This window comes from Eublepharis macularius, chromosome 2 (genome assembly GCF_028583425.1).
Source record: "Eublepharis macularius isolate TG4126 chromosome 2, MPM_Emac_v1.0, whole genome shotgun sequence".
Classification (NCBI taxonomy): Eukaryota; Metazoa; Chordata; class Lepidosauria; order Squamata; family Eublepharidae; genus Eublepharis; species Eublepharis macularius.
Window position 1 is genome coordinate 180388839 of NC_072791.1, and position 20077 is coordinate 180408915.

Below are 20077 nucleotides of genomic sequence, written 5' to 3' on the forward strand. Positions count from 1 at the left end.
ATTGGTTTGGTTTGGCTTTTGGAGTATTTAAAGCAGAAAGACTGTGGAAGGTCTACAGCATAATTGGTGTAGTACTCTCAGTTTCTTCTTCAGTCTGCCCTATTGCATGTTAGTGTCCAAATGAAATATTAATTGGAGCTACTTTTATTCATATTCAAGATGATTCCTCAAGATTCAGTATCCTTTAGATTACTATATTTGTCATATTCATTAGTAGTAAAAAGATCTATGAAAAATACTAATTTTGGATGCATTATCGCACTCAGTCTTTCCAATGAATCTGAAATGTCTCCAGCTGCAGTTGGATAACCACATAGTCCAGAGTAGATCCAGAGTAATCAGTTCCTCTGCACATAGTTATCTGAGGAATGTATAGGTTTTGGCAATGTATGTACTGCAGATGAAATCTCTTCTGTTTGCTTTGGTCCACAGCTCATGAGAGTGAACATGCCAAACCTGCCTTCACTGCAATTTGGAGATGACTATGGTTAATGCTAATCAGGTTCTACCTTAAACAGGATTTGAAAACAACGATGAAGTTGCTTAATATGCCCTGATTAAGAGCCAAACTACACAAGATGAATTATACACATATGACACATGAATGCACTTACACATTTCCCTGTCGCTTCCCTGTTCACTTGCACAATACGGCTACACTGCACTCAATCCCATACTTGGATTGGCACGTGTTTCTTCCCCATTTCTCCCAGATGAGAGATGGTATCCCATGATACACCTTCTCTTTGCACATGCTCAAACCTTCCTCTACAGCTTTTCTGAGAGGGAGACTTGTTACTCAATTGGACGTATCAGGAAAAAAACCACTGGGTTTCCTGGGGGGGGGACTGAAAACGGGGGTTCCTCACCTCTGCTGAGATCTTGCAGCTCAGTCTACCAGGAAGGGGGGCATCTATGTAAAGGGGTATGAGCAGTCCCCATGTCAGAAGCCACGGCAGCGTTTCTTGCTGTCAGCCAGAATCAATTCTTTCCTGCCTGTTTGTCCTCAGCCACTTCCAATCTCCACTATTATCTATGGGGAAAACTATGGGAGCTATCCAGGGTGGTGGGGGTGGCATTTTGCAAAATAAATCTACAAAATTTTCATGGGACCAACTGCTAACTGTTCTCTAAAGACCCCCCCCCCCAGGTTTCAGAGAGATTGGGCCTTGGGGAGCCATTTTAGGTCCCACCCAAAAAAGGTGCCATCAGTCATCCCATTTTTTACTATTGTATAGAGAAAATGACAGGAACCCGGGGAACCCATGAATTATGTCTTTTCTGGAGTTCAATCGCCCTGAAACTTGGGGGTCTTTAGGGGACAGATAGGACTAGCTCCCCTGCAAATTTGGTGGATTTTGGACCTTGGGAAAGTCATTTTAGAGCCCCCCCAAAGAACATGCCATCAGCCACCCCATTTTTCTTACTGTGAAGAAACACTTACAGGAACTGGGGAAACCCATGAATCATGCCTTTCCTGGTGTTGATTCTCCCTGAAACTTGGGGGGTCTTTAGGGGACAAATAGGTCTAGCTTCCCTGCAAATTTGGCAGATTTTGCTCGCAAAAAGCCACTCTTTTCCCCCTAGATAACTCCCCTAGTTTTCCCCACAGGGAATAATGGAGATTGAAGGTGGCTTGCTCAGATGCTTAATTGTGTTGCCACGATCTTTCTTCCCACCTCCTCATTATCCTGACCGAAGACGCTGCATGAAGAGGAGGAGGAGGACGTTAACAGGGAAGGAGGGTGCAGGAAGGAGGAGTAGGGAGGCAGTGGCGTCAACTAGAAAACGGGAGAATTTAAAATTTGACTGATTAAAAGCAAAACAGTTTGAGTGTAAGTCAGATCTAAGGGCAAAAAGTGGGAAGAGGGAAGTGAAAGCCACTCAAAATCAACGATCTGCAATGGCAACTCATTGATTATGACTATGAACACTCGCAACTGCTACTACACCAGTTACCTGACATGTGCATAGACTAGAACTACAGGACACATGTTCATCAGGGTAAAATGGACATGGGTAGGTAGAAACAGACATGATTCTAGACACTCACATGACCTCGTGTAATTCATCTGGTCTAGTTTGGCTCTAAGAGGTACCTGGTTATGGTTAAACATGGTAAAAGTAAGCGCTAGCATATCCCTTCACCATAGTTTAGTTATTTATAGATATATTTATATCTTTTTCCTAATGATACTCCAAAACAGCTTATAACTCCCCCCCTACCGTTTTATTCTCAAAACAACTGTTTGATAACAACAACAACAATATTCGATTTATATATCGACCTTCAGAACAACTTAATGCCCACTCAGAATGGTTTACAAAGTGTGTTATTATTGGCCTCATGACAATCCCCTTTTGAGGAGGTGGGGATGAGAGAGTTCCAAAGAGCTATGACTGACCTAAGGTCACCCATCTGGCTTCAAGTGGAGAAGTGGGAAATCAAACCCAGTTCCCCAGATTAGAGTCCCACGCTCTTAACCACTACACCAAACTGGCTGAGAGAAAGAGTGACTATCCTAAGATCACCCAACAACCTTGCATGTCAAAGTGGGGATCCAAACCTGGGTCTCCCAGATCCTAGCCAAACATTCAAGACATTACAGTATACTGGCATTGGGAATGGAGAATTTGCTCTGAAGAAAAGGTAGCAGATAATTGTGAGCCTGTAGAGATCGGTGAGTTTTTTAATGTGGTTAAGAAGTAATAGGAATTGTGTCTGCGCTAGCTCTAAGGCTAATTGATGATGATGGTGACAACGACGACGATGACAATAAGACAGCTATAGCAGGATCCTAGGAGATATCCAGTATCAGACTTGAACCTGAGAGACCTGGCTTCGTCCCCACTCAGCTATCAAGATAATTGAATTACTCTGGCTAGACACTTTCTCTCAGCCTAGCCCACCTCATAGAGTTGTTGTGACAATAAAATGAGTAAGGGATAATCATATGCTGCTCTGATGTCCTTGAAAGTATAGTGGGCTAAAAATGTACTAAATAGTTAGATAGCCCCAACATGCAGCACTCTAAGTGGGCTACGGTATGCACATAAATGTCTTTCCACACCCCCATGGCCTTCCCCATTAACGATGGTAAAATTCCATACATATACAGTGTGCATAACTGCTCTACCATATCAACTGAATGCAGAAGAGTTTACAGTCAGGGAAGCTACTGTATATCATCCCCCCTCCCTTTCCTATAACCGCAAGCAAATATTGATTCAGATATTCAAAAAAATTCTTCAAAAAAATCAGAAAGGGTACATCTTGTGGCTCTTCTCAATGAAGTGAATTATTATCAAGAAGTTCATTGAAGTATATATTTCTCCATATTTGTTAGGACATTTATATTTTCTTGACTGACATCTTAAATACAATTCTCACACAAGCCAATATGAAATATGTTTTCCTTTTTCAGGTCTGGATGTTGATGGAATATACAGAGTCAGCGGCAATCTGGCAACGATACAGAAGTTACGATTTGTTGTCAATCAGGGTAAGTGATTCCTTCACCCCGGTAATGTTTTGTTTAGTACTTATCTGTCTGATATGACAATACAATGGATTTCAGAAACTGTGGTACATTAGTGGTACAGAATGATGAGTGGCATTTTGCAAAAGAGTGGTAGAGAAGCACAAAGAGAGACAGCAATTAGGGAAAGAATTAGGGTTGAAAGAATAGGGAGGAAGAGCAATAGTAATGCTATAAAGATGACAGGTTGGTAAAAGAAGAAAACAAACAAAAAAAGATGGGTGATTAGAATGTGAGAGGTAAATTAGTAACAAGGATTTTTAAAAAAGAAATGGAAAAGTCAATATTGGGATGATAGGAAAGGATGATAGGATGATTCCCAATATTGGGAATAGGAAAGAAGGAAGTCATAAAAACACGGGGGGAATCTAAAGAAGCATAGGGAAGAGTCAAAGAAAATAAAAAATAGAAAAGCAAAGTCAAGATATTTGATTTTGGAATAATGGAAATGTGTACCAACTACCAAGTTCTGTTTTAAGCTTTTATTTTATGATTGTATTGATTTTCTGCAATAGTATAAAATAAACCTAATATTTTTCAATAGACCTTTTGTTAACACTTTAATTCCACTGTTCCTTCAGTGAGCATAGGGTAGGATAAAGGGTTCTCCCTGCAGTCCCTGTGAAATAAGTAAGGCTGAGAAAGTGACTGTCCCAAAGTCATATATAGCAGAGTTACACTGTCCTAAATCGATGGAAGTCAATGGATTTAGAAGGGCATAATGGCACCGATAGTGAACTTCATGGCAGATTGTGGATTTTTGAACCCAAGTATCCCCAGCCTAACACACTAACCACTACAGCATGCTTGTTTCCATTATGTAAAAGATGCAGAAGGTTTCATTCTATAGCAATCCAGTCCATTCCCAGGGCTTTAGTGCTGCTGATGAGACCTGTCTATCCTGACTTGCCATTTTATAAATTATACAAGAATGAAGCTTTGAAAGGTATATATTATTTTCACCTACAAGTGAGTATTTCTGATGGAATAAAAATATATACAATAAAGACTACAAAAGAAGAGATGCTGCATTGAATTATTCTGTTCAAAACAGCTGTCACACTTTTAAGTATAGTTTTTATAGTGAGAAATCTCCGATTATCTCATAGTATACAAACATTCCCAGTCACTAGTAAGATTAAATGCTAAGCAAGTAAATTTGATTTATACATTTCAGTTAGTGAACTTATCTAGTCCCTGTACCTTACTAAGGTATCTCTTTGAGATATTTCTTATGACACAGCCCTATATGCTGAGTAGAAAGTCCTACTGAATAATTCAGTTTTGCATAGTTTGCGGAAAGCCAGGAGAGTAGGAGCTTTCCTAACCTGCTTTGGCAGGCCAGAGAAAGCGCGTGTACAGGCAGCTGTTGATTTTGCCCAGCTGCAGGGTAGTATCTGCAGAAGGCCCTGTTCCAGTGAGTGGAGCTTCCAGGGTAAAACATGGGGAGAGAGGCAGTTGCAAAGATACGAAAGGCCAAGGCCATGGCAGGCTTTTGAATATGATAGTCATGACCTTGAATTGACCCCAGTAAGTGATGGGTGCCCTGAACTGGATAATCCAGGCAAGCCTGATCTCATCAGAAGCTAAACAGGGTTGGTCTTGGTTAGTAATGGGATGGGAGACCTCTAAAGAAGACCAAGGTTGCAGAGGAAGGCAAAGGCAAACCTCTTCTGTTAGTCTGTTGTGATGAAAACCCCACCAGGGGTTGCCATAAGTCAACTCTAACTTGAGGGCTGTCTCTACCACCACAAAGTTTATGTGATATGGCAGTATGTTTATATTTGAACTTGCAATTGCACAGTTCCTACTTAATGGAGTAGGAACTGTAGAGGTGGCTAATAATGGTTGGAAGAATTAATGATCCCAAGAGGCAGGAACAGGCAAACCATTTGTCTCGTTGAGTTTATGGCAGTGGCTGTACTTGGACATAAGTTTGGTTAGACAACTGCAGTCACAAAGAGTTTGTATCCTTGAAACTATTTTATCTCTGTGTTGTAATTTTGTGTATTAAGTACTGTGAAATTTCATTACTGCTGCTCCTGACTAGAGATGGGCCTGAACAGCAATACGAACAAGAAAAAGCCATGAACAGCCCAATCTGCTGTTCGCGAACAAGCTGTTTGTGAGGCCCCATTCTAAACGAACAGGTGGTCATTGCAAGCCTCGTTCATTGCTGTTCGTCTTGCTGTTCGTCAAGCCAGACAGTCTGGCACCTGCAATCAATTCCCTTGGCAATGTAGGCAGGGATTGTCTGAACTCTGTCTGAACTCCTGCTGTTGCTGTGGAAATCCCAATCTAAGCCCAATTTAGCTTGATAGGCAGGTCTTCCTTTCAAGTGTGGAGCTCCAAATTTGTTACAACAAGGGAGCAAAGAGCAGGGGGGAGGAGGGCTCCCAGCTCTGACTTTGCAGACCGTGGAGAGACAGCTGCTGTTGGCATTTTGATAGAGTACATTGGAGCTTGAATTTTCTTTGTGTGTGATGGGTTAGTTCCATCCCTTCAAGTCCCTTCAAGTTCCAGGGCTGCTGCCAGGCTCTAGACCAAGCTATTATTTATTATTGGTAAATTTCCTGCTGCCTGCTCAGGTAAGGTTTCCGGGAGTGGTGCGGGAGGGATCTACCCCTTCAAGTTCCAGGGCTGCTGCCAGGCTCTGGGGCCTAGCTATTATTTATTATTGGTACCTTTCCTGTTGCCTGCTCAGGTCAGGTTTCTGGGAGTGGTGCAGTAAGGATTTTGACTTGGATGATAGCTGGTGGAGAGCCTGCTGGCCCCCACGAACAGCCAACCACGAACATGTTTGTGAACAGGGCCATGTTCGTGGTTGTTTGTGAGTCCGTGTTCGTGGATGGCAATGAACAACGAATATCATGTTCAGGTTTTTTTTCTGTTTGTGCCCATCTCTACTCCTGACTCTTCTCATTCTTATGTTTTAGTTATGTGTTCCATGTTGTCCATATTTATTTCAAAAAAAAAATAGTTTCAAATTATGAAGGCAAATTATGAAGACAGTTTAAAGGCGAGCACCCCCTTCCCTAAAAAGATCAAGTTCTTCCTTGATTTAACTCTACTGATGTCTATTTAAAATATTTCTGTGAACTTGTCATCAAATGTATGCAAAGGATTTCATCACTTTGAGCTCAATGGCATTACACCAGGGATGAAGTGAGTTTTACATCGCTGTATGAAACTGAATTGCCAAATCCATCCCAAGCCACCAAGGCAGTAAAGTCATTCAACTTTTAAAAAGGCAGTCAAAGCTCTTATTTCTCCATGCAAGCTCTACTTAGATACCACTTTTTCCTATTCCCAGAAGTACAGTTTCAGATGTTCGTTCTCTGTTCTTGTTGCTGCTTTAAAGTACTGCGAGAAAGTCCAAGTGACTTGATCCACCATCTCTTAATGCACACTTGTAAGCACTGTCTTTCCTCTTGCATATCTAGTCATTTGGTATACAGTTTGACTAATTTGCAGGGCAAGTTGAAGTGGGTTTTCATTGGCAAACAGCAGTGACTCAAGGTGATGGGGCTGAAGGTTTGGAAACAGGAAAACCCATGTTCAGATCCCTGTTCTGCAGTCATAGATCCGGAAGAGTTAACCGTGTTAGTCTGTACTTGCAAAATAGTAAAAAAGTCTAGTAGCACCTTTAAGACTAACCAACTTCATTGAGGCATAAGCTTTCGAGAACCACAGCTCTCTTGCATCTGACAAAGAGAGCTGTGGTTCTTGAAAGCTTATGCCTCAATAAATTGGTTAGTCTTAAAGGTGCTACTGGACTTTTTACTGTTTAGCAGTGAAACTTAATGCATGCATTTAGGATACCTTCTTAGAAGAAGGGTAGAAATCAAATGTAGCAACTCCTTTATATAACAAAGAAGGTTATTTATATCTGTATAAGTATGGTACCCTGCAAAATATTACATGAGGACAACAGAGTATAACCCTTCAGTTGCTAACTTCTGCATTGGTTTCAAGGGGGCAGGGGCAGACTGTTTAAAGACTTAGACTTTCAGGTTGCAATCCTGTGCATATTTACCATGGAGTAAGATCCATTTAACTTATTGCTCTTGAATTGTTTTTAGCATTACTTTTTCTGTTTTTCATGTTATTACTGAAATTCAATAATGCTTCACATTTAAATCTGGTCCTGATAAATGATATGAAGAATAGCCAAACAACATACAAAAACGATTGCCACACATTCTTATGTTTCATGCAACAAGGCCTTTCAGGCTCATTCTGAACAAATTGCTGACACTGAGCCAAAAACATAGAAAGGACCTGCTTAGGTAACAGTAGTGTATGAAATAGGTGTACTTGTTCATTGTGGCTATGACTCAGTGTGGGACCTCGGCTGCTTCTTACCCTCTGGTATGAAACTGAATGCCCCTGCACATGTGGGTTTATTGTGGCCACTCGAAAGAAGAGAACGTAAGGAAGTATTGCTCCTTCAGTTTAAAAATGATTTTATATGATGTGAAAATATCTCTTCCCCCGCCCTCAGTTATTCTACTTGAAGAGGGGGGGGAACATATTTTTTTGTTTATTTTGCCTTCCTCATTTCCTTTTGTGCAGAGTTTTGATTCTCTTGTTAATATTATTCAGTAATATATTATTCAGTAATAAGCATTAACCAACACTGCATGAAAAATCCATTTAAAATGCCCCAAATTGAATAGATCTTCAATCCTTCCAAGACTTGAACGTTCATTTCATACACTGTCATTTGACCATGTATGATTCTTCCATTGAAACCCCCTGCTGTGTGGAGTGCATAACAGACATAAATTCAGGCTATTTTCATTTCCTTTTGACTGGAATCTTGAACCAGAGTTGTACATTTGAAACATCGTAGAGAAAGCTTGGGAATGTCAAGTGTACTATAAGATTTTTTTAGAGAATGAGCCTGTGATCTGACCATTATCACAAGCCCCCTTTTGTTGGGGATATTATCTACAGGATCAGAAAATGAATAAAAGACAACTAGGCAGGAGGAGAGAGAGAACAAAAATCTAGCAATTGCTATTTTTCACTGTAAAGCGTTTTAGAAAGTTTCTTCAGATCTAACAGACCTCACTTTTTAATAATTTTTTTAAAAAAAATCTTATTGAATTGCTCTTTTCAGTTTTCTGGATCTTTTATTTCCCAGCTCAAAAAGGCTGATTTTGTACTTGCTGGCAATGGCCACGACAGAACAAAGTGCTTTATTTGCTTTATACCAGTACATGAGATTTTGTTGTTGTTTCTATAGAAGGCTATTGATATGGCACATTTTGGGGGCTTCTAGATGATAAGATTATCTTTTATGAATGATTTATTTTCTTATTAAAAGCTGAAAAGATCTTGATTACAAGAGGTCCAGTCTATAACATCTTTAAGTACTGTAGGAAGTCTCTATTGCTTTGTCTACTACATTAATTCAAATAACTAGAAGTCCAGGAGAATCAGACACAACAATATTAATATTTTTTCCTATCTTTTAAAAGGTGTTAAAAAACAAAATGCATCAGTTATGATGAACCTGGATGTTAAAATAAGTTTGTTGTCCCGCCTTCCCCAGGAATAGCAGTTGGAGCATTCAGTTTATGTGATTGGCCTGGTCTAGGGTTTCCAGGTCTCCTTACATTCCTGGTGGGAGGCTGAGGACCTGGCACTTACCTTCCTTGCAGCCCCAGTATGCTCCACTTCTGGGTGACGTCATCACATGAGTGCAAGAGCACACATGCACTTCACAACGGGCTGATTTGGGTCTCAAATGGGCCCAATTCAGCTCGTTTGGGGCCCAAATCAGCCTGCTGCAAAGCACACAAGCTCTTGGGGTGGCACAATTATATCACTCCTGGGAGCAACGTCTTCACACCACCCCCGGGAGCACATCTGGGAGATCCATTCCCGTGCCCTTGTCTCCTGCTGGCCAGGTGAGTGGTGGTGGGGGATGGAGGCTGAAAGCAGGGTATCCCCCACCTCTAGAGGGGGATTGGGATCCCTAGCCTCGTCTGACATGGTCAACCTATTGGCCTTCCAGTGTTATACAAGAGAAAACAGGTTGAGGGGAGGAGTGTGAGAGCAGAAGTGTGATGCATTGAATGGGAATGCTGAGTTGAAATCACCATGTGTGTATATTCGGAGCTGCAGTGGATTTATGCTATACCTACAGATATACTTTAGATTATTTCATAGTTGGTGTTTGTTGTCATTGATCAGGAATTTGGATTGATAGGATGACAGGCAAATTCAGATAGATCCAGGTTCTGCACATGGTGTGTGTGTGTGGGGGGGGTACACTTTACTGGGCCTGGTAATCCAGAAGGGCCCAGTGACAGCCCAGGCTGCAGTCCCCATTACCATGAGGAAAACAGTGAGAACAAACTTTAGCTCTTGCATGAGAATATTTATAGAATTTTTTCCCCTTGTATCTATTTATTTATTGTCCAGATCTCTTGTGAGATTTTCTGGAGCCAATCAGAAGCAATGTTTGAGCAGAAATCTAAAGAAACATTCTGAACTGGTTGGCCTCCTGGACCTATCATATCAGGAACTACCAATTCCAGAGTTCCTTTTGCATAGTCAGGAGTGGCAATACCTGGTGGAAAGGGCAAAGCAAAGCACTATATAGGATTGCCAACTTCCAAGTGGGGTTTGCAGATTTCCCAGAGTTACAACTGATCCCTAGACCACAATGATCAGTTCTGCTGCTTCTTCTGGTAGGATTTGCAGGCCCAAATTACATGAAAGTGTTTAATTCACTCACTGTCACACACATACATGCTGTTATGTCTGGTAGTGGCTATAAATTAGGGTTGACAGATCCCCTTACTCTCCTGGTGGGAGGGGGGACCTAGCATTCACATTTTTTACCTGTTTGTGCATGTGCGCACTCCTAGGCCTGCACTATGACATCACTCTCAGGAAGTAACATGATCGCACAGGCCTGGGAACACTTGGGCACTTTGCACAGGGCCCCAAACAGAAGTGATGTTGTCACACTGTCCTGGGAGCATGCCCTGGAAGTTAATTCCCCTGCCTTCCCGCCCCCTCTGTTGGTTAGGTGAGTGGTGATGAGGGGCGGAGGGTGGGAGCAGGGGATCACCCTCCCACACCGGAGGAACAGCAACTGTACTATAAATACAAATAAGGCAGCCATAAATCTAAGGAGGTAAAAGAAAGGGAACAAAAGGAAGCTGAAGGAAGGAAATGAATCCAGTTTTGCTCCAGTTTTTCAAATCCAACAAAGCCTTTCTGTCTTGCCGGACGGATTCTTCGCACACTACCAATGACTGTGGAAGAAACTGAAAGACGTTTCAGCAAGCTAGCTCTCATCAAAAAATGCAGGTGTTCTACAACGGGGCAAGAACTGTTAAGTTACCTAGCCATCTATTGAGTATGAACTCAATATGGCTAGTTCATGATTTTGCAGTCAAAAAAGCCAGCTAAATAAAGCTTTATGTTAATAGGCCTAATCCTTGCAGCCAGATTAAAAGACGTTGACAGGATCACCACTTTTTAGTGACCAAAAATTTACAAAATAGTTAGCAAACTCATATGACTCCGGGTGTTACTATTAAACAAAAGTAGCAAAAGCAGACACTTTTCAGAAATATAGACTACAATTACAGAAAATTCATAACTAAAACAATTTTTTTTGCACGGTTCATGAGATTGTATGTAGGGGATGAGGTATTGTTTTGTTGGTTTGAGGAGGGTGGGGTCTGTTTGACTAGTTTGTACTGAGCCTGAAATTGAATACATGGGCCTTGCATAGATCACTCTAGACAGTTTCTGGATCAGCGGGAACAAGGGTTTTCCCATCTTTATTGTCTTTGAAATAGCTTCAATATGCTTTGCTTGAGAAAGTTAAACTGGTTCATATACCTCATGCAGTTTCACTGTAATCAAAGACCATTCATTCTATGGGACTTACAAGCGCAAATATCTCCAGAGTTGGACATGAAAAGAATGCAAGCCTTATGGTTCAGTAAAACTGTACTGAAGCTCTTGAACTCTATCCTAATTCATCTGTGTTCACTTATCACAAAACATGGGACTATCGATATCAATATTGCTTCCCTACATAGCAGCCTGAGTAGCCCAGTCTTGTCAGAGCTTGGGAGCTAAACAGGGCTGGCTATGATCAGTACTTTGATGGGAAACCACCAGGGAAGACTGGAGTTGCTATGCAGAGGAAGGCAAGGACAAACAGCCTCTGCTTATCTCTCACCGGGGACCCCCTGTGGATTGGGATTGCCATGAGTTAGTTGTGACTTGATGGAAGCACATGTAACTCTTCTTGTGTGCACAAGTTACAGTGTGCTATGATGAAGGCAGCACACCAGTCACATATTGTGGCCTACCAGATGCTCAACAACACCTCTGTTTTCACTGTCACACACAGGCAGGGAAAGAGGAGGTTTAGGATCCTCAGTGGACTGCCACAAACAGTTGGTGGACTGCTTTTCAGATTGGTGGCTCATGCTGGGTAATTTCACTGGTGGGCAAGTGCTGGTTCGAGCAGAAAATGAGGTAAATCATAGTTGTCTGCATATCAGATTCTTTGTTTACAAAATGTTTTGGCATTTGCAGCACAGGGTGACCTTTGAATGTCCTTATTTGCATGTTAACTGTAAAACAGAACACACCACCCATAGGTCAATTACTAATTTTTTTTAGCATTTCTGTGTATCTTCAGGGGAGCAGGGGGGGGAGACTTTAGTTTTTAACATTTAATATTTCCTGCCTATTCTACCCATAAACGGAGCAGGGTTTTTATTAAAAAGGGGATGCTGTAATACATTTTAAAGGATGGCAGATTTTTATAATGTGTAAAAGTCATCTGGTGTTGATTTTATTTGATTTGATTTGCCACAATAATAAGTGATAAAATAAAATTGGTCTTGACTGGTCCTATATCTAATTCAATATTCAAATACAAACCCCAGCCTTTGGAGGGGAGCCCCAACTATGTGAAGTACAAATATGTAAGCCGGTTGAGAGTATTTATTAACTAAATAATTTAATAATAATGAAAATGACTAGTTGATTAATTGTTACAAAGTAAAAATTACAATAAAACTGTCTTGATCCATGCTTTGCAGAAGTACCATTACTGTCTGTGCAGTTGTTTAACAAGGATTTAATTGGAAAGATAAGTGAATGCACATTTAAAAGTATTGTTAATTTGCTTTATAATCACCCCATCCTTCACAGTATTGACAGCACAGGCACAAACCTCTCTCTCTTTTACAAGTATTATTTTCCATATGTGCACAATAAATTCTGACTCCGTAATTGGAAATTTTATGGATTCTAACCTACCTACAGCATTGGATTTATAAGTGCTATATCCCCTTTGTAAAGGTAACTCACTAGTGACATTATTAGTCACTACTAATATTCGCATAAAACTGCAATCCTGTGCCCAATTATTCACACATAACCAAAACTGGTTTCTCTGGGATTTGCATGTGCATGTAAATGCACACAGGATTGCAGACATCTTGTAATATTTCAAGCTATCCTTATGCACTGAGACACGTCATGTCATCTTCTTTTCCATGTAATCTTATGGCAAGTAGTACTCCAATGTATCCAGCTTCTGAGGAGATAGCTGTTTTCTGCATCTCTCCTCCCCCCCCCGCCCCCGGCCACTGGGATAAACCATACTTTACATCATTCTTGCTTCTTGTATCAACAAACTCAAGAAAAGAAAAAGACAAAAATAGTGAAAGCCCTTCTCCAGATATTTTCCTTGTGCCATTTTTGATGGTTCCAAAAAGCAACCCCACGTAGACTGTAGCCTGAAATCTGCGTGTATTTTTTCAACAAATATGCCAGATCTGAACGTGATCTGTGGTTACTGTTACCACCAGTCAAGGAAAAGAGCCGAAGTTGAGTCGGTGCTGTTCATCATTTCGGCAGACTGTTTTTAACTCTGCTGAAAGATTGAAGTAGCCTTTGAAACTGACTAAACAGGTCAATAAAAATGGGTTTAGTGTTTTTAAAGCAATTTTTTTTCAAAAAGGGGGGGAGGAAGAGAATCGGCAGCAACTTTTCATAGTTTTATTTTAACTAAAGAAAATAAGGATTTGTTGAAAATAGGCAGCAGTTTTCACTGACCCAACTTATCCATTCAAAGGCAGCCAGTAGCTTCAGTCCTTTTTTTGGTTAACTCTGTGAGCAAATAAACTTCAGTGCAAGGTGCTAACTTCCAGATAGCAGCTTGTTATACCCTTAATGGGTCAACAAGATCCTTAAGTCTGGAGTATTTTTAGCATATGATAAGATTGACGGAAAATAATATTTTTAAATGGGCCAGGGAAATCCTCTCTGATAGTTTACATTTCTTTTTCTCATTTTTCCTTTATCCTCCGGGAACCTATATGGAGATTAGTGTAGCCAATAAGTTGTATGTATCCTGAGATGTTGTGCAGATTTCCCCAGTTAAAGGCCCAGACTGTTTCATGCATATTTAAAAAGGGATTTTATGAAATCATTGATTATAGCGGTTATTCTCCCCCTTTTACGAAACCTTAAAAACCTTACTAGATTAGATTGTTCTGTATAAAACATTGTTAAAGTAAGTAGCTAATTCTTAACGATTTAAGGATTTAGTCACAGCATGCAATTTCCTATGCCAGATTATTAACACTGCACTGGTGTGGAAAGAGTTGTCCATTAGTTGATTCGTGGGAGGCAATGATAAACTGCCACTGGTTACTCTCCTCCAGGAGACCAATGAAGGTGCCACAAATGGCACAGACAGTCAGATTTTGTTGCTTTCTTGCACAGGAGAAGTAGGCTTCATCAATAAAGCTGTTATGACTGAACTAAAAGTATTCATATTTTCCCAGAGGGTGTCAGTTATTTATGCTCTCTCTCAAGCATTTTACCACATTTTGAATGATAGTATCAGTCGCTCCCTAGAAGATGCAACTGTCACATTTGTATCCCACCCTTCCTCCAAGGAACTCAGGATGGCACATACGGTTTTCCTCATCCCCGTTTTATTTTCACAACATCCCCGTGAGGTAGACTCTAGCCGGTCTACCTCACAGGGATGTTGTGAGGATTTGAAAACAGGCCTCCCCAGTTCTAGATCAGCACACTTACCATTAAATTAAACTGCAAGATAGGAGATGTTATCTTGGATCATGTGGGTATACAGGTACAATTAGCTACACAGACATAGTGTAGCTATTATGGAGAGAAAAATAAATGCTCCCTTGGGTGTCTTTACTTTGTGGATGTTGCTGAAGGCAATATTGGTACAGGAAACTTTTCGGTCTAAAAATTTCTCACGCATGTGCTAGTAGGACGGGGTCATGGTTTGTAGATCAGAAGGAGCATTTAGGTTGCTTGCTAAAAGATCTGCAGAGCAGTTGCCGCCATCTTGGATTATGCACACATAATTGGATACATAAGGCAAAGAGTAAGTAGTACTCTAGGGATCAAAAAGGATGCCTGAGGAGCATTCATACTCTGTGGATGTGGCCAGGCTGCTGCTCTCTTTCTACGTCTGTAAACAGTATTTCTATTTATACAAGGCTGGTTACCTCAGCAGCAGGACTGTCTATGGCATGTGAAACCCAAGGGGAGTGTTTCCTAGACAGTGGAGGCTGATCCATTAGGGCAAACAGGATAGTGCAGTACCAACTCAAGCTTCCTCAGAACCGTCCTGCCTCTTTCCACCCTGGAAGAAAGCAGGTATTTTCTGTTTGGAAGAGGGGAAACCTGGAAAGGAGGATATACGCAGGCATATGTCTCACAATGAAATCTTGCTGCTACAGAATGAAGAGAGAAGTGGGAGCGGGGGGATTAATCGTCCCTCAGCATTTTTTTCCTGACTGGAAAGGTAACCTTTTCAAGAACTCAGCTGTTGAACATAATACTTGCTTAAAGTAAAAAGCCATAAACATACTTGACCAATCAGGCTTCATTGCTATACCCACTGTATACTTCATTGCTTGACAGTGACCCTTTTTGTACTCTCAACTTGCTCCTGATCTTTTCAGAAGTGAAAACTCATTTATTTGGCCTGTTTTTGCTTGCTTATGCATCTCTGCATTGGGCTCGAATTTCTCTCCTATGTTGCCCCCCCCCTAATTGGAAGAAGAGTTCTGATTGGAAGAAAGATGCTGTGAAAATGCTGACCTCATTATACACAAACCTCCAAGGCAACCAATGGAGTCACACAGCTGTCACAGGGAAGTGAAGCGGAGACAGCCTGGGGGAAGGCTGCTGTAAGGTACTCCTCCATCCCTGGAGCAGCAGAAGTGGCAGCAGGCTGGAGAGCCTGTAGAGGCCACTCCACAGGCGAGCCATACCCAAATACACACATGGTCCCTGAGCCTACTGGAGGCAGGGTGCTCATCCCAGCAAGACAGCCCTGGGCCCAGGCACTATAAGGCCAGTGCACCCCTTCCCCCAGTGTGCAGACGCCCCCGAGGAAGTGAAGCAGCAACGGTGTGGAGGAAGGCTGCTGTGAAGCTTGCCTCCATCCCTGGAGCAGAAGAACACTGTTGCAAAGAGAGAGGTTGCAATAGGCATCAGCTTTCCTCTTTCGGAGAAATATTCCTATAATGTTTTCTAAATAGCAATTACCTTCTGCTGTATTGTGTGGGAAGACTATAGAGACAAAATCAGAATTACATGGCTCTACCTCTGATTGATTCTGGCTCTGTGACACGCCCCTACCCCCTTTTGACTTTAACAATTTAAATGGCTCTAGAGGCATTTTGAAATTCAAAAATAACAAAATATTTTATTTAACATAGAGGGGAAGGTCAGGTGAAATCAGGGGCTGAAAATTTCTGCAGTAATTCAATATAGATAATTCTGAGGTAAAATCAGTACATGCACAGAATTAAGGTCTAATGTTTCACATCAATGACAGTTTCTTAAGTTCTTCACAGTTACTTAAATCTTCCTTGCCAACTTTCCCCCAGTCCTCCTGTCTGTATTAAACTGCTCTCAGTCAGAGCTAAATCTTGAAACTGTCAGTACTCGACTCTTCTCAGCTTGAGCTGAAAACAGACTCCCCTCTCCTCAGCATCCAGTTCAGTAGTCTTTCTCTGTTCAGCTCATGCTACCCAAACAGATTCTTTGGAGTAGCCTGTCACTCAAGGCTCTCTTTAAAAAGTGCAGCCTGTCACAGGCTCCGATTACCATTGACTTCCCTCTGCCTCCCTAGTCCCAATGGGTAACAGCCTTCAGTGACCCTATACAACTCACAGTAAGGGTACTACTACCTTGCTTTCCCCTGGATCTGATCAAGAATTATCTGAGGGCCAAGCTTCAAGTGACAAATGACACAGGTTGGACACTTGTCAGCTTCCCTCGAGTTTTGATGGGAAATGTGGGCATCCTGGTCTTGCAGCTTGGCTCTCTGACTGCTGTCCAATGGACTTTTCAACTGTCACTTGTCCAACGTTCCGCCAATCTGCCTACATTGCCCATCAAAACTTGAGGGAAGCTGACAAGTGTCCAACCTGTGTCATTCATCACTTGTAGTTTGGCCCTCAGAAAGTCTCTGCTGGAAAGGACATCGGAAAAAGTGTTAAGAAAATTGCACAAAAGTATTGTGAAGACCGATTTTAAAAACTTTTTTTACAATTACTTTTTCTGATAATAGTATCGGCCAACTTGTTTTGTGGCCAGTGGAGCCATCAGTGAAGGACTTTGAGGTGCAAGTTCTGGGCCCCAGTTCATAGGCTCAGCCTCACTTTTGTAGTATACCTTACCGGGGGCGGGTGTGTGTGGACCTGGACAATTCTTTGTAGCCACAGATTTACCACAGAGCAAAACTGCCCAGATTCTATTAAATTAGGTAGGATTATGCTTAGTGTTCTGCCTATATCGATGGTACCCAATGTGGTATCCACAGGTGCTATGGCACCCACAGGTATTTTCCGTGGCATTCATTGTGTGTTTTGGGAAGTGGATGAGGCCAGTGTAAGGCAGGTCTTCTCACTGGCTGTCTTCATTCATATGGTGGATCTTGACAGCTGCAGTAATGGGAGGATGAGGAGGGCAGGTAAGCATCTGTATTTTCTTTCATGCGTGTTTCATTTTTCTCCTCCTCTTCCTCCTGCTTTCTTACCCCCTCCTTTTTTTATTCCCTCTTCTCTTTTCCCCTCCCTCTCTCATTCGGGCTTTCTTTCCTTTCCTTTTTATTCCCCCTTCTCTTTCTCTCCTTCCCCTTTGGTTTCCTTTGTTTCTTTTTAAAGGAAAACGTTTTAAAAAGCAGCCTCCCCTCACCTGAAAGAATAAACAAGGCTTTTAAACATGTAAATAACATGAATGTCACCACAAATATGTTCCAGTCAACACAAATATTGATAGCCCATTGGTCTTAGTCAGTATGGTCATGCTTTAGCCATGCTTTTTTACTGCATAAACATAACCCAGGACATTGCACTGCTTCTGTGGCACCTGTATGGCAGACAAATCAATCAGGCTGTAATTTACTTTTGCAAGAGCTGGTTTGTGAGATCAAATTAGAGCTTTTTGCTTTCTACATCAGATCACGTTACTTATTGAGATAAGTAAAGTAACATTGCACAAGGTCAAGGTGTCAGGCCTTTCTGCCAACTGAGGAAACCCACACAGCCTTCTATATTTTTTGGACGACTACTTTTGTTTTGAAATGTAGACCTTCCCCTCAGTTACTGGATGTTCTTATGGCAGTCAGTTGAAAGGCTTTGGGTTTGCTGTCATGCAGTAAGTTTTGTGGTAAGTAAGAAGAACTCAAAGACCACTGAAGCAGGAGGTTTATAAAAATAAGAAAGAAGATGTATTTATGTACAGGTTCCAAGGTTTGGGAAAACATCAAATACTTTGCAGAACCAGCAAATTATTTAACAAGGCTTGAAGTAAAAGGGTTTAGAAGAACCTTCTCTCTGGCGAGGTGCTCTGCCCTTCCTTCTACTCTACTTGAAGGCAAGTGCAAGAACATCCCTTTACCGAAAGGTTCTGTATCTGTCACTTAGGGGAGATAGAGACCATGGAACATATGTTTTTTACACTCCCGTATTATAAGGTGGCATGCAGTGAGATCATTACGCCGTTGTTCTGAAAAAACCTGGGCCTCTCAGAAAAAGCTGGACTTGAGTTTCTTCTTTCCGATAGAGATGCCAAGATTACTTACCAAGTAGCCAGCTTCTGTATGGCAGTACTCAAGCTAAGGAAATTTTAGATTGTAATGTAACTGTTTTATATTCTTATTATTATATCTAAATGTGGATTTTCAGTATGTATTTCTTTTTATATGTTTGGTCTAAGGACCACAACAATAAAATGAATGAAAATGTACAGATTGTTTTTAAAGAACAGATCAGGAGCCCCAGTCTCCCAACATTCAGAGGAGAAACCTGGCTGAGGAACATAAATTTAAGCTAGTTATGGCTTCCTTTAATGTTTTCAAATACAAAGAGGCTTTCAGTGACTAGGATTCTTCCCGCACAAGCCTGCCCTTTCCCAAGAGTCAGTTTAAAGGGTATGAGGGCTGCTTATCACCAGAGATGGTCCTCACAACTTTGTCCCCTCCCAGAGGTAGAGCCAAGCCATTCTGCCACAGACCAGGCACAGCTATACATGAAACTGTCTACTCTCTCCCAGAGGCAGCCCTGAACTGAACTGCTGCCATGTTTCCCTCCAAAATTCCCCCTCCCCCTCTGAAAGATGATTGAATGCTGGGGCAGCAGTTCCATTGTCTCAAGGAGCTGAGTTGCAGTTTTACCTCTTGGGCAGAACAGCATCTTGACCATCACAGTCGGCAACATTGGACTTTATAATTGGAACATATAAACAAAACAGAATAAAACAGGACTTACCATTATGACTCAAAATGCATTAAATGCTACAATAACCCATTTGAGAAACAAGTGACTTCTCCTACGGCTCAGTTAATCCCTGACAGGGTTTTGAGATAGTCTTGGATTCAAGTCTTCTGTGCATGAAGGAATTTACATATAAACTTCAAGGAAAGCTGAATTTAAAAATACTTTTCTCCGCAAAGTAAGTAAACTATCTAAAGAGCAAGAGTCAAGTCTTTTTTATCTCTGACTCTCACTTCCTCTTCTCTCTCACACCCATCCCTACACATCTCATTACACTTGAAAATCAGACATGCTGTCCAATTTCAAGCATTGACCTGATACTGCGCAAATGTGGCTCAAATCTGTGTTCATCTTTTTTGGCACTTAGGGCCACATTGGACGGTGACCAACTGCGAAAGATTGGCAGCTAATTTGCATATTTGCTAATGCCAATAAAATTTGCATTAATTTGCAATATGTTTAGTTTTTGAATATTTTCATAACTTTGCCGAGTGCCCATTTCAAAACTGCAAACATACAGCGTGAACAAATGCTCAGTCTCTTTGTTGCTAAAGCTGAATGGCACCAATTCACATTATGCTTTTGGTTCCCATCAGCCCCTTCCCTTCCAGTAAAGGGTACAGTCCCCCAGGGAGCTTTCCTGGGAGGCCCTATTAAAAGATTAAAGGGAATCGCACAAACATAATCCTTGTGCATGAGAACTTC

At 41.4% G+C, this 20077-nt stretch overlaps 1 protein-coding gene across 2 annotated transcripts in view; it reads left to right on the forward strand.

Annotated features, from left to right (window-relative positions):
* ARHGAP15 (Rho GTPase activating protein 15) overlaps positions 1 to 20077 on the forward strand; it is a 634574-nt gene that overhangs the window by 441446 nt on the left and 173051 nt on the right. For both annotated transcript variants that reach the window (XM_054972327.1, XM_054972328.1), the window contains exon 12: positions 3426 to 3503. In XM_054972327.1, coding sequence (XP_054828302.1) covers positions 3426 to 3503 — 78 coding nt within the window. The remainder of the gene's footprint in view (positions 1 to 3425; positions 3504 to 20077) is intronic.